At 47.2% G+C, this 13,545-nt stretch overlaps 1 protein-coding gene across 1 annotated transcript in view; it reads left to right on the forward strand.

Moving 5' to 3' along the window:
* LOC147711436 (hexokinase-1-like) overlaps positions 1 to 13,545 on the forward strand; it is a 2,269,016-nt gene that overhangs the window by 1,117,223 nt on the left and 1,138,248 nt on the right. The window contains exon 8 of the mRNA XM_086919487.1: positions 3,393 to 3,548. Within this exon, the coding sequence (XP_086775613.1) occupies positions 3,393 to 3,548 (156 nt within the window). The remainder of the gene's footprint in view (positions 1 to 3,392; positions 3,549 to 13,545) is intronic.

The following is a 13,545-nucleotide window of genomic DNA, read 5'->3' on the forward strand; positions in this document are numbered from 1 at the left end:
ACACAGACAGAAAGGCACATTTGGTTCAGCGCTCAAAAATGCCAAATTTCTAAAAGTGGTATTTACAGTATTGTAACTCATAATATGACTTTACCATTAAAACGGGATTTAAATTATAATTCATTTGAGTGGAAACAGCCTTTCTCTATATAACTTTTCCCAGTGTTTGTCTCTGTGAGAGGTAACCACAGCAGTGAAAATCAACTTTAAGAGATTTTCACTGCAGGACATGTAAAACATAAGTACACATGTCCTACTTTTTAAATACCATGCAGCCTGCAAAGGTGTACGGGGGTTCTTTGTGAGGTAATAACAAGAAAATATCTTTACCACGTCTGTAGTGCTGCGATGCCGGCTGAAATCTAAGTTTAAAAAATCCAATTATTTGCGAAAAACCCAGCTTACTAACATGCAAACCCATGATGCATGCAGACCCTGTTACCCCAACAGGAATCACCAAATTATGTGAAGAGGTTTTTAAAGAACGGTTCAGAGGAGTGCTTCATGGTGTTACCAGCTAATGAAGAAAGAAAGTTCCACAAGCCTAAGTTCTAAGTAAAATAAAAAAAACGTAACGCAGATGCCTGAGAGAAAGAGCTAAAAAGTGAACACAATCCTTAATGCACCTTATATAATGAGGAATGCTTCTTCCTTCTAAATATCAAATCCCAACTGGTTGGGACCAATTAAATTGTTCAAAATATGTTATCTTGGCGTGTAACTCCCTTGCCCTGACTAGAGTGGTGGTTTCTGCCTGGATTTGGCGCAAGCCTTAGCCAACCAGATATCCCATTTCTAACAGTAGCCTACCAGGTAATGCTTTCACAAACTCTTGACTGATTAACAAATCTCAACCCAAGTGCTGCCCCTGTTGTTCTTGCTCACATGAATCAATAGGCCATGTTCTCATTGCTTGTACAGCCTATGCGAAAGCTAGTAGCAAATGGCTAGCACCAGTGTGTAAACCGCTTTGGACTCGAAATTCCAAAGTGGCCTTATTCGCTTGCGCAAATGTAACATTTTTAGGCCACTTTTGGGCGATTAGAAGGCGGGCGTTGCTAATCCCCTTCCCCAGCCCAGAGAGCCAAAAATGTGACGACCCACTTACACAAGATCAATTGCCATAGATGTCATTATCTTTTATTGTGTAAGTAGCTGTCCTTGTACTAACATTCAATGCCTTTTTACCTTTGTCATTGCTGTTTGATTATGAATAATGGCGATTTTAATATGTTTTTATGTTTTGTGTTGTGTTATGCTTGGATTGTAAACTTGGGGTCTGTCTCTCACAACATTACTTGAATGTATTTGCACTTCAGTCATGGGTTTTTATTGTTGTTACAAATTGCTGGAGGCATAATCATGAATTATTTGACAATTGTTTTACTTACCCTTTCGAATGCTGCTATTACTATGTAATTTCCAGCCATTTCTATTTGTAACTTGTTTTAATATTCACTTGAATGTTGTTTTCCAAGCCAGAATATACTAAACACGACTTGTATGGCATTGTCTTTTATGTTTTTTTAACCAAAATAAAGAGAGTTTGATTGATTGACTAAAACATGCGATTATCCATAGAACACGATCTAGGGGTTGGTTACTTTCTGTGGTGGCGTTCTCATGTTGCCTACCTTATTGCTTATTGCATGTCTCAAGCACAGCCTCTCAATCTTTAGGCCAGTAAAATTCATACTTACATACATGCTGGCGGCCAGGCCCTCTCAGGCAGCCATAGCTACTCCCTCCTGTCGGCGGCATGTGGTATTTTGGTATCTTTTCCCCTATAGCCTTTCTCACTGTACTGCTACTTATACAGCCAACAGGAGTCAGCCATATGGTAACAGTTCCCCTCCCATGGTCTCATGCCTAAGGCCTGGCTCTACGTGCATGCACTTAGATCCAAAATATGCATGTAAGGGAGACCCTTACATCCTCCACTTCTTTGAACTAGCCCAGTCCCTTGGACCTCACTTGCACGTCAAACAGCACAACACAACCTGTCACATTAGTTTCACAAATCACAGCCACATTGGTATCCCTGACTCTCAACTAATAGCTACAAAAATCATCTTGCTACCCTAGGAGTGCCTACTCTTTCCTGAGCGCCGATCACCTACATCTAGTAAAAGAATGTAGGGCATTTCAGCTTTCGAGCGAGTTCCATGTGCCTAGAAACCCAGGGCCTGATTTATCAAGGGTTCGCATTGCCCTTGTGTCACACATGGTAATGCAAGTTCAGCACAAGCTCCAATGAGATTTACTATGCGACACAGAGCACCTTGCATGGCTCTGTGTGGCATAGGAATCTGGAGTAAAGCAAAGCAGTGCAAGTTTCTGTCTCATGGTACTTTGCACTGGGAAGGCGTTCCATGGGTGGAGACTGGGTATTCCCATGCATCCTCCCATGTATTTTGGTGAATTCCCATATTTACTAACACTAATAAACCTGTGAATGCCTTAAAAGGTGCCCCTTCCTGCACAAAAATAATGCTGAGTGTAACGCAGACACCCTTGCACCATAACACAAGAGTTCCTACATTTGCGCTTAGCAGCACGCAGTGCACCAGCACAGGAAAAGAACAGTTACTTATCTTTGTATCTAATATCTTTGTAGATATGGTGCATTCCTGCTCTCTCCCTGTCACGCAGCGTTGCACAGCAAGTGACTTTTTAATAAATCTGTCCCCTACGGTCTAACTATACTGCACTGTATACATCTCTCCAAGATGATGTATTTACTCTGATGACAAACAGCTTCACAGAGTCTTGACCATGCAACTGAAGCCAAACTACTCTCAGCCCACCGATGACTGTATTATACATGCAACCTCAACCTATTTTCACCTCTTGAGAAAATTAAAGCGGTCCAAATGACATCTCTTATACACCTTCAAGGGTAACTAATTTGTCAATCAGGGAATACATTCCTACCTAACATTGCATTTCCTCAAGCGCATTGGCAATTTCAAACACTATTCATATCCATTAGACTGAGGTATACAACCTTCAGCGCAAGGTGCAGCATCTTCCATACAGCCAGAAATCTCAGGTGGGTCATCCACTGTGGGTTGAGCTCCACAGCAACACGGAACCTCATTCAAATAGCCCAAAACATACACTATAGTAACTGTAATCTCACACGTAGGAGCACCACTCCTTCAACCCACTGATATCTGAGGGTATTATATCACAGACTGCGTTAATGCAGAACAGATGCAGCATCAATTTTGGGAAGAAAAGGATAAATAGATACGTTAAATGTGTTCTTGTATGTATCATTAAGTGGTCATTGTTTTCAGGTATGCTCTCTAATGTGTTACATTCTCATTATTCACTCCTAATAATGCAGGATTAAAACAGTTATATATTTTTTCTATAATATATTTCAGGTTCGAGAAGATGGTCAGTGGGATGTACATGGGTGAGCTCGTCAGGCTTATTCTAGTAAAGATGGCCAAAGAAGGGCTGCTGTTTGAAGGACGAATCACTCCGGAGCTGTTAACCAAAGGAAAATTTGGCACTAAACATGTGTCTGCAATAGAAAAGTAGGCATCCATGTTTTTTGTGTTTTAGTCACTGCTCTCTCGTTATTTGTCTGTATCAGCTTTTCTGATTGCCAAACATGGTTGTCTTTTTAACCTTTTCGAAACTGTGCCATGTCTTCCGATGGGAGTGATAATACTATTTTATTTTTAGAGTGCTGGTGTAGTATATAAAGTTCATCAAGGGCGATAAGTGTGACACTTTGCTAATAGGTCAAAACATTAACAAGTTACGGTTATATGCTCTCAAACAAGTCTTCATTTTCAGGAAGATCATTACTAAAAGATGTCCTTAACATTTATTCTGAATTCAGTTTGCCTATGGGAGGCAACTCTCTTCCGAAAAACCTTATTACCCCATATCTTTCTTCTCAGTTTTCTGATTTACCCCCCATCTCTTTTCAGTTAACCAAGGACTTACTGCTGAGAATAAAGTCTGGATCCTCTTTCGATCCCTGTTTGCCCCAAACTTTGCAGTTGGCACTGGACCATATTGCTGATTCTCTGCAGTATGTGTTCAGTTCTACACTACAATCATGAATCTTCCCTAACTCTTGGAAGGAAGCGATCATTCCACTGCTACTGAAGAAACCGAATGCAGGCCCTGATAAACTGAAAAATTTCCGCCCCATATCTCTGCTGCCTGCTCCCACCAAAACGCAGGAGAAATACATCAATCAGGAACTTGTCAAATGTATTGATACCCATCGTGTACTTGACCCATTTAAAAATGGGTTTAGGAGTGGCCCCAATACAGAGACTACCCTAATTGGGGCTACAGATATTATTCGTTGGCAGGTTGATAAGGGCGGGGCAGCTTTCTTGGTAATGCTCAACCTGTCTGCAGGATTTGATATTGTCTCGCCTCTGCATATGATCCAACGACTACAGCAAGCTGGTGTCAATTGGACTGCCCTTAATCTTCTCCACTCTTTTCTTCTTAATAGAGTACAAATGTCAGCTGTAGTGGTTTCAGTGTGAATGCTTTCAGTCTCCCATGTGGGGTGCCCCAGGGCTAGTCCCTGAGCCCAACTCTTTTTAATATGTATGTGGCCCCTTTGGCTGAATTAGTGCGCTTCTTTGGGTTCCACGTTTTATCCTACGCAGATGACACACAAATCATTGGGTCTATCTCCGACAATCTGGGCTTTGTGGTGGGAAAGTTCAACCAGTGCATTTTTTAGCATTAGTAGCTAAAAATCTTGGTGCCATCTTTGATAATGCTCTAAGCTTTGACACACAGGTTAGTTGTACCACCAGCACATGTTTCCTCATCATTAGGACTCTGAAAAAATCATACCTTTCACTGCCTCGGAACTGCGTCAAACAGTTATCATCCTTGTCACCTCACGTTTGGATTATTGCAGCATGTTTTATCTTAACATCAATAGCTTCTACTTGAACAAATTTCAAGTTGCTCAGACTGCACCTGCCCACTTCATTCTTAACACCTTGAATGCTACAGCAATTCCCGCTCAGTGCTGAAGTCTTCAGATTTCCATTGTTCATGACGAGCTTAGCTCGTCATAAGCACACGACCAGTGTACTGCATGACGTCATGAGCAGGGAAGGGGTGTTAACAGTTCTGAGTCAGAGATGGGATTCGCTCACGTAATTGGCTCATACTCAAGGCTTCTGCATGTTTCTAGCCTTGTACCTCAAAGGTCCTAATCAACTGGACTCTTTTTTAACGGTATAATACTTCCAGACCCCTTAGAAGATCTTCTCTCTGTAAGATGGTGAGGATTCCAAGATGCTAGAAAGCTGGATGGGGAGGGCTTTCCATTTTGGTTGCTGCGCCAAACTCTGGAACACCCTGTCAACTCACATCTCGAAAGTTAATTCATTTACAGCTTTTAAAAAGCATCTGAAAACATGGCTCTTCTCTTTATAGATTTTATCTTGATTTTGCTCTGCCTCAGATTGGATTGAGATCATTTTGACCCAGGGCTTTGACCCCTCTGGGTAGAGTGCACTCTATAAACCCTGTTTTCATTTCATGTATGGTTTGAGCAGTGGTCTAGCATTATGGTCACCAGAAATGTTAATGTTCACAGATATTTTGGTCTCTCTGTGAGTTTGGCAGGTAAAGAGCAGTTGAACCTCCAAAGATTATAGAGCCCATCGTAGAGTATGTAGAGCGGTGTTCAAAATGACAGTTGAAATGTGGAATTCTATTGGATATTTTTCATATTAACTAATGTTAAACCCGACCTGTGAACAGAGCAGTGGAGTTGCGCTGTGTTGGGGAGCCTTGACGTGTCCTGCTGATCCCTGGACTGTCCTCAGTGTTCCTGCCGCTGACCCTCGCCGCACCCGCTTCTCGGGTGCCGCTTCGCGGATTAAGGAAGGTGGAAGCTGCTTTTAGGCGCTGGGCTCTAAGTAGCGCCTGGAGAAACAACGAACTGGCATTGGCGCTGCAGCAGGGACTCGAAGATCCAGGAGTCCCTGCTCTCACAGGTGCGCGAGTGGACGCGCCCACCACCAGCCACGCCCCCCGCCTGTCCAGCCAGAAAAGGCGCGAGTTTTGTGTGCTGCCTGGGACCCGACCTGTGAACAGAGCAGTGGAGTTGCGCTGTGTTGGGGAGCCTTGACGTGTCCTGCTGATCCCTGGACTGTCCTCAGTGTTCCTGCCGCTGACCCTCGCCGCACCCGCTTCGCGGGTGCCGCTTCGCGGATTAAGGAAGGTGGAAGCTGCTTTTAGGCGCTGGGCTCTAAGTAGCGCCTGGAGAAACAACGAACTGGCATTGGCGCTGCAGCAGGGACTCGAAGATCCAGGAGTCCCTGCTCTCACAGGTGCGCGAGTGGACGCGCCCACCACCAGCCACGCCCCCCGCCTGGCCAGCCAGAAAAGGCGCGAGTTTTGTGTGCTGCCTGGGACCCGACCTGTGAACAGAGCAGTGGAGTTGCGCTGTGTTGGGGAGCCTTGACGTGTCCTGCTGATCCCTGGACTGTCCTCAGTGTTCCTGCCGCTGACCCTCGCCGCACCCGCTTCGCGGGTGCCGCTTCGCGGATTAAGGAAGGTGGAAGCTGCTTTTAGGCGCTGGGCTCTAAGTAGCGCCTGGAGAAACAACGAACTGGCATTGGCGCTGCAGCAGGGACTCGAAGATCCAGGAGTCCCTGCTCTCACAGGTGCGCGAGTGGACGCGCCCACCACCAGCCACGCCCCCCGCCTGGCCAGCCAGAAAAGGCGCGAGTTTTGTGTGCTGCCTGGGACCCGACCTGTGAACAGAGCAGTGGAGTTGCGCTGTGTTGGGGAGCCTTGACGTGTCCTGCTGATCCCTGGACTGTCCTCAGTGTTCCTGCCGCTGACCCTCGCCGCACCCGCTTCGCGGGTGCCGCTTCGCGGATTAAGGAAGGTGGAAGCTGCTTTTAGGCGCTGGGCTCTAAGTAGCGCCTGGAGAAACAACGAACTGGCATTGGCGCTGCAGCAGGGACTCGAAGATCCAGGAGTCCCTGCTCTCACAGGTGCGCGAGTGGACGCGCCCACCACCAGCCACGCCCCCCGCCTGGCCAGCCAGAAAAGGCGCGAGTTTTGTGTGCTGCCTGGGACCCGACCTGTGAACAGAGCAGTGGAGTTGCGCTGTGTTGGGGAGCCTTGACGTGTCCTGCTGATCCCTGGACTGTCCTCAGTGTTCCTGCCGCTGACCCTCGCCGCACCCGCTTCGCGGGTGCCGCTTCGCGGATTAAGGAAGGTGGAAGCTGCTTTTAGGCGCTGGGCTCTAAGTAGCGCCTGGAGAAACAACGAACTGGCATTGGCGCTGCAGCAGGGACTCGAAGATCCAGGAGTCCCTGCTCTCACAGGTGCGCGAGTGGACGCGCCCACCACCAGCCACGCCCCCCGCCTGCAACGCCCCTTGATTTAACGCTCCATCAGACGCTTCGCGGGACGCGAGCGGGACGCCGAGCGAAGCCCGGGCAAAGGGCGGGCCGTCTGTGGCCGTCAGGGGCTGACAGAGGCTGGGCTGGGCCCCGTCTCTTTCCTCTTACCAACCGCGACGATTCACGCTTGGTGTTTGTTGCCCTACTGTTGCCTAAACCATGTCTACACGCTCCGGTAAGCCTCTCAGGGGTGAGGTCGAAAGGGGATCTAATGTCGCCAGCCCTGTCATAGGGTCAATGGACCGTTTTATTACCAGGGTAGCGGCGGTGATCGAAAAGGAGATCGCCATGTCTGAGCGGCGCCTATCTGAAGTATACCTCCCTGCAAGACGCTCATCATTGGGGGAAGTCGCCCAGTCGCTCACACCAGCCATCACCCAGGTTCAAGCAGGTACCCCCTCTAGTACGGTCAGTGCTCCCACAGAACCCCTCCATCTGTCTGGTATTGAGCAGAATATAGATAGGCTGGAAACCTTGGCCGCTCTCCTCCCTATAGTTACAATGGATGGCGGTGGCCTCAGTAACTGCTCCATTTCACAACCACTTATTCCGCCAAGTGAAGTCATTAAAGATCTCGAGTCCCCTAATTCCCCTACATCTACCACAGTTGTACCAGATGGAAACCTAGATGGGGCCTCACCTATCATCGTGACACCGGACACTAGGCAGGAGCTTCCCCTCGTAGGTAAAAAATCGCGCAAACATAAGAAGGGTAGGTTAGTGAGGCAGGCCGCCCTTTACCGAGGAGTAAGGAAGTCTCCTGTACCTACTATAAAAACTATAAAGGGTGCCCCTATGCTGAATGAAACCGTCACAGAAGGGGATGTACTGATCTCACCAAAGGGCCCTCACACAACCAAGGTCTCAAAGCGAGCTGACTTAGTAGCGGTCGAAAATATTCTGGAGAAGGTTTATACCCTTTTGAAACCGCTACTAACTCAAGTGAAGGGCCTAGGGGAGAGGATTGACAAATTAGAACAGTCAACTCTGGATGGGATACACTCACTTAAAACAACAATCAAACTGGCAACTACAGTGACTGTAAGTAAGGATGTGGGTGTAAAAGGGAATGATCTACCAGTGCAGAAAGGCCCTAGGCCCCCATCAACCCAAAATAAAGCTGCTCCTAACAATCCAGGAATCCCAACTCCCAAATCTCCTCCCCATCTGAAACCAGGTCCAAGTCACAAAGGACCCCCAATACATAAAGAGCCTGAGATAAATAAGCCAAAATCTCTTCCTCAAAAACAGCAACAGACAACTAACGGTAATAAGGAAGGTAAACAAAAACTAGAAGGCAGCAGCAAACCTAGCGGCCCAACGATTAGGAAACCCCCCAGGCCTGCAACACAATGTTCTGCCCCAACTATCTCCCCACAGGCCCCCTCTATTCCCCCACGACGGATCCCCCCAATTAATCTCCCACCAGACTGTCAACCTTTTGTTGCAGTCATGGTTAATGTGCCTCCCCTAAAGGATGGGCAGCTGGAAAACCATCAATCACTCAAGAACAAGTGTATACACTGGCTGAAGGCAAATAAACCAATCCCCCCGGGCATGGACGGTATTATTCTAAGTGTCCGTAGAGTGGGATGGGTAGGGCAAGGCAAAAAAATGTTGGAGGGAGACTGTATAATTATAAACTTCCAAGATTACAGAGTGGTGCCATCCATTTGTTCTCCTATTAAAAACATGGGGGCCCCGGGGGTTAAACTAGTAGACCTCTCATATTTTTACCCTAGGCAAATTGTTGGCCCAAACGGAGGAAGTGAAAGTTCTCCTAATTTTGGCCAAAACTGGGCTGGGGTTGTAGGAAGTGATAGGGAGAAACAAACGTGGGCAACTGGCCCCTGGTGACTGGAAACAGAGAGCAGAGCAGAGCAAGTAGAAGCTCTACCAACCCAAATAAACCTTGCAAATGGAATGGGAGACCCTATAATAATTCCACAAGATCCCTGCTCCCCTCGGATAGATAGGGGGAGCCCATTTGACAGGGGTTTTCAGGCGCCCAGCAATCATCCAGCTGTGACGGACCTAGTCTTCAAGGTTTTCAGCTGGAATATTGCAGGGATTGCTGGAAAACTGGCCCTCCCAGACTTTACTGCATGGGTTGATAAGCACTCTTTGTGCCTCTTCCAGGAAACCTGGAGCCTGATACCGGTCCATAGGTTGGGTTTTTCCTCATACTCCTCCCCTGCGCGGGTCTCGGAATCCGGGAGAGGCCGCCCAGCGGGCGGCCTTCTTATTTGGGTCGCGGCTTCTCTAAACTGCAGAGTAGTGGATTATCCCACAGGTTCCCCAGACATCCAAAATATTACTCTTCTTGACCAAAGGGGAAGAATTGTACTAAACATCTTTAATGTGTACGCTCGGGGTACAAAGGGTGGGAGAAAGTCTCCTGTAATAGCTCTCCTCGAGACTCTGTTAAACAACACCCCCCATAAGTCCCGCACCCTGGTTGTAGGAGACATGAACTGCACGTTCGAGCCTTTGGGCTCGGACGTTTCCCTCGACCAGGATGAGGAGGACGGCAGGTGGGGGATCCCGGCTCTGGACATCGCACCGATTAAAAGGTGGACAGAAGTGGCGCTCCAAATATACTCCCTAACTCTTGAATTTAATTTAAGGGCAGCGAATGGGAGGACTTCCTCGGATAGGGGGGGTGCACATACCTACAACAGACCAGGGCACACCTCTAGACTGGATTATGTCCTAATAGACATGTGCTTATGGCCCTACGTAAGGGACATGCAGGTGGTCCCTTCGACAGAAAGCGACCACAACCCTCTCTCCCTAGAAATGGAACAATGGTGGCAACCCCTAAGGAAGGCCAACATTAAAGAGGCACTCGTACCACTCGATGAATCTGAAGTCTCCCCATGTGGTAGAAGAATCAAATGGGCGAAACTGGTCCTATCCGAGGCGAAGGTTGGGGAAATCCAATCCCATTTAAACCACGCACTAACATCTCTGGAATCCTCGCTAGAAGGGGTGGGTAAAGTGAGTGGGTTATTTCTCTCCCTGACTGAAGCCCTAACCAACGTCTTTACCCTGAATTCTAAAAAGTCAGGCAATACAGGAGCTAAAAAATCTGTTGAGGGGTGGTATACCCAAGCATGCAGGATTCATAAGGCAAAGCTAGTTGAGTCAGTTAAATCTAAATCCCAGAGTGCGATCCAGGAAGCTAGGAAGGCTTACAAAAAGACCCTTAGTTTGGCTAGAAGGGAGTGGGAAGAAAACTACTGGGAAGACCTACTCCAGGCTAGCAAAATTAGGGATTCTGGGGTGTTTTGGAATCTCATAAGAAAACGGAGCAAATCCGATGCAGTTGTGAGACCCTGCAGCATCCCGCCTCAAAGTTGGGCAAAACACTTTGGGTCTTTATACCTCCCACCAGACGGGGAACTGTCTGTGGGGATGGATCTCCCACTAGCAATCGAACCTCATGCCTATGACCTCTTCACTCCCTTAGAGATTGAGGGTGTTATAGGCTGGGTGGCACCACGTAAGGCACCGGGCCCGGACGGCCTTCCGGGTGATTTGATGAGGGCTTACCCGGCGGAATGGGGAAGGATTATAGCAGCTCTCCTAAATGATATCATGAGGGGAGGAGCTGTACCAGAATCCTGGAAGGGGGCGGTGGTTGTCCCCATTTATAAAAAAGGGTGTAGGGAAACCCCGGGTAACTATCGCCCAATAAGTCTGATAGACTCCACCCAAAAGATAGCTGGCAAAGCTATCCTTGGTAGGATCCTCCATTGGGTGGAGGAGAATAAAATCCTATCAGACTTTCAGGCAGGTTTCCGGGCTGGTATGGGGACTATAGAGCAGGTGTTTAGGTTGTCCCTTTTGGGGTGGAAGGTGGTGGAACTGGGCAAGGGTAGTCTTTATTTAGCCTTTATAGACTTGAAGACTGCCTTTGACCTAGTTCCCCGGGAAGAGCTATGGAGGGTCCTTTGTGAGTTGGGGCTACCACCTTACATCTTGTCCCTTCTTATAAGCCTTCACGCCCAAACTTTTGCACAGGTCCGCTGGGGTAGTAACGGAGAGCTCACGGAAAAAATACCAGTGTCTAGGGGCGTAAGACAGGGTTGCGTCTTGGCACCCACCCTATTCTCGTTATATCTGAACGGGGTGGTAAAACACCTTCAACAAGAACCAGCCGACGCCCCCTGTCTTGGAGGTGTCCGTATCCCAACCCTGCTCTTTGCGGACGACACTCTCCTGATTTCGAAGACCCCACAAGGACTACAGAAACTTCTAACACGATTTCAGGAGTTCTGTGTTGCAAAAGGGCTAATAATAAATGTGGACAAAACAAAATACCTAGTTGTTAACCCACCTAAAAAATTGGGCCGCCCGCCTACACTCAACTCTATTCCCCTGGAGAAAGTAGCCGAATTTGAATACCTTGGCGTTGGGATTACAGACAGGATGACTTGGGCAAATCACATTGAAAAGATGGTCCTTAACCACAGGAGAGTAGGAGGAGCTCTCATGAGGGAATACAGGGCCTCAGCCAGGAGATCACTTACCCCAGTACTCGACATCTACAAGGCCAAAGTAGTGTCATCAGCCTTGTATGGGGCAGAACTGTGGGGCCATTGCCGTCTGGATGCCCTAGTTACGGCTGAGAGCAAGCTACTGAAATCCTTCATTGCTGTTCCTCTGAGTACACCGTCAGTACCTGTGAGGATGGACACGGGATGTAAAAACATTAAAGATCAGGCCCAGCTTCGCCCGCTCCTGTTGTGGACACGGATCTGGAGGTGCGAAGAATTAAAATCCTATGCTGATGCCCTGAGAGACATAATGAGCCAGGGGGGTTGGGCCAAGATAAAATGGTTAAAGGACACTAAAAAGCTGTTGGAGAATATTGGACTAGGGGATTGTTGGTCATCCCGCTCAGCGCCCCCAAAAGAAGTTGTCAAGGCGCTTTTTTGGAAATGGACTGCAGAGCGTCTAATCTCCAGTTCCAATCACTGCAGGTCCACTGCCACCTTTTTACAAATTAAAGACACTGTGGCCATTGAACCTTATCTCGACCTGATCACTCTCCCCTTTGACCGTGCTCTTTATTTTAAATTTAGAGTTGGTTCCCTTCCGTTAGGTGCCCTGGTATCGAAATGGTCTACAGCGGATCGCACTTCTCCCAACTGTGCATGTTGCCCGAGTAAGATTGAGTCTATTGCGCACGTCTTATTCGAATGCCCGGACTATGCAAGGCCTAGGAGTTTTTGGCTGAAACCACTCTGCCGTAACATGGGCACACGCAGTCACTTAGTAGCCTTGCGAATCCTAAGTACGGACACTTCCCCTCCCATAGTCTGTGGAATAGCTAAATTTTTAAAACAGTTTTGGCTCATTCGATCTAAGAGATTGTCAGTAGCTGTTTAATACTTGTTTTAGCTAATTTATTAATGGACCTTACACCTTTTTATCACTTTTAAATATTCTAATATTCCTACTGACTTCTTATGGCATAAAACTTTTTGTATATTTGTATTGATTGTACTATGTATGTGCTTATAAGATATCTCTGCGTATCGAATAAAAGCTTATGACTGACTGACTAATGTGAGATTTCACTCATGATGGTATTTTTTTAACAATAAGATTCTCTGAGATAGTTCTTATTATATGAGATACTATGAAGCCTCCCTCGCCACATGAGTTGTTGCTGGATCTGTATCACACCAGATGGCTCTTCCTAACAATAAACCTCTGTGACCATAAAGTGTTGGGTCTTGCTAATCAAGGTAATCTTTCAACTTTTGACATCAGATTTAACTTGCTTGAAAGCACTTACCTTATTCTCAAATACCCTACATCCATTATGGCCTCATTCTCAACATCATGATTTTGCCTCATCATATCTATTATCGATAACATCTCAATCACCCTCAAAGTTTCTACTCATCTGTCTTTTCCCTCCCACCCTAACCTGCCTCCCCAACTGAAACCTTGACTGTTCATTCCTTTCCTCTTCAGCCTTCCCACAATTCCAAACTACCTCAAAGATCTGCTCACTCTCTCAAAAATCAAACTGCTCTTACATCATCACAGACCACTATGTGTACACTCCTTAATTCCAGACCTGCTGTCAACCATGCCTCTT

The sequence above is a fragment of the Lissotriton vulgaris genome, chromosome 5 (assembly GCF_964263255.1).
Source record: "Lissotriton vulgaris chromosome 5, aLisVul1.2, whole genome shotgun sequence".
In the NCBI taxonomy this organism is placed as follows: domain Eukaryota; kingdom Metazoa; phylum Chordata; class Amphibia; order Caudata; family Salamandridae; genus Lissotriton; species Lissotriton vulgaris.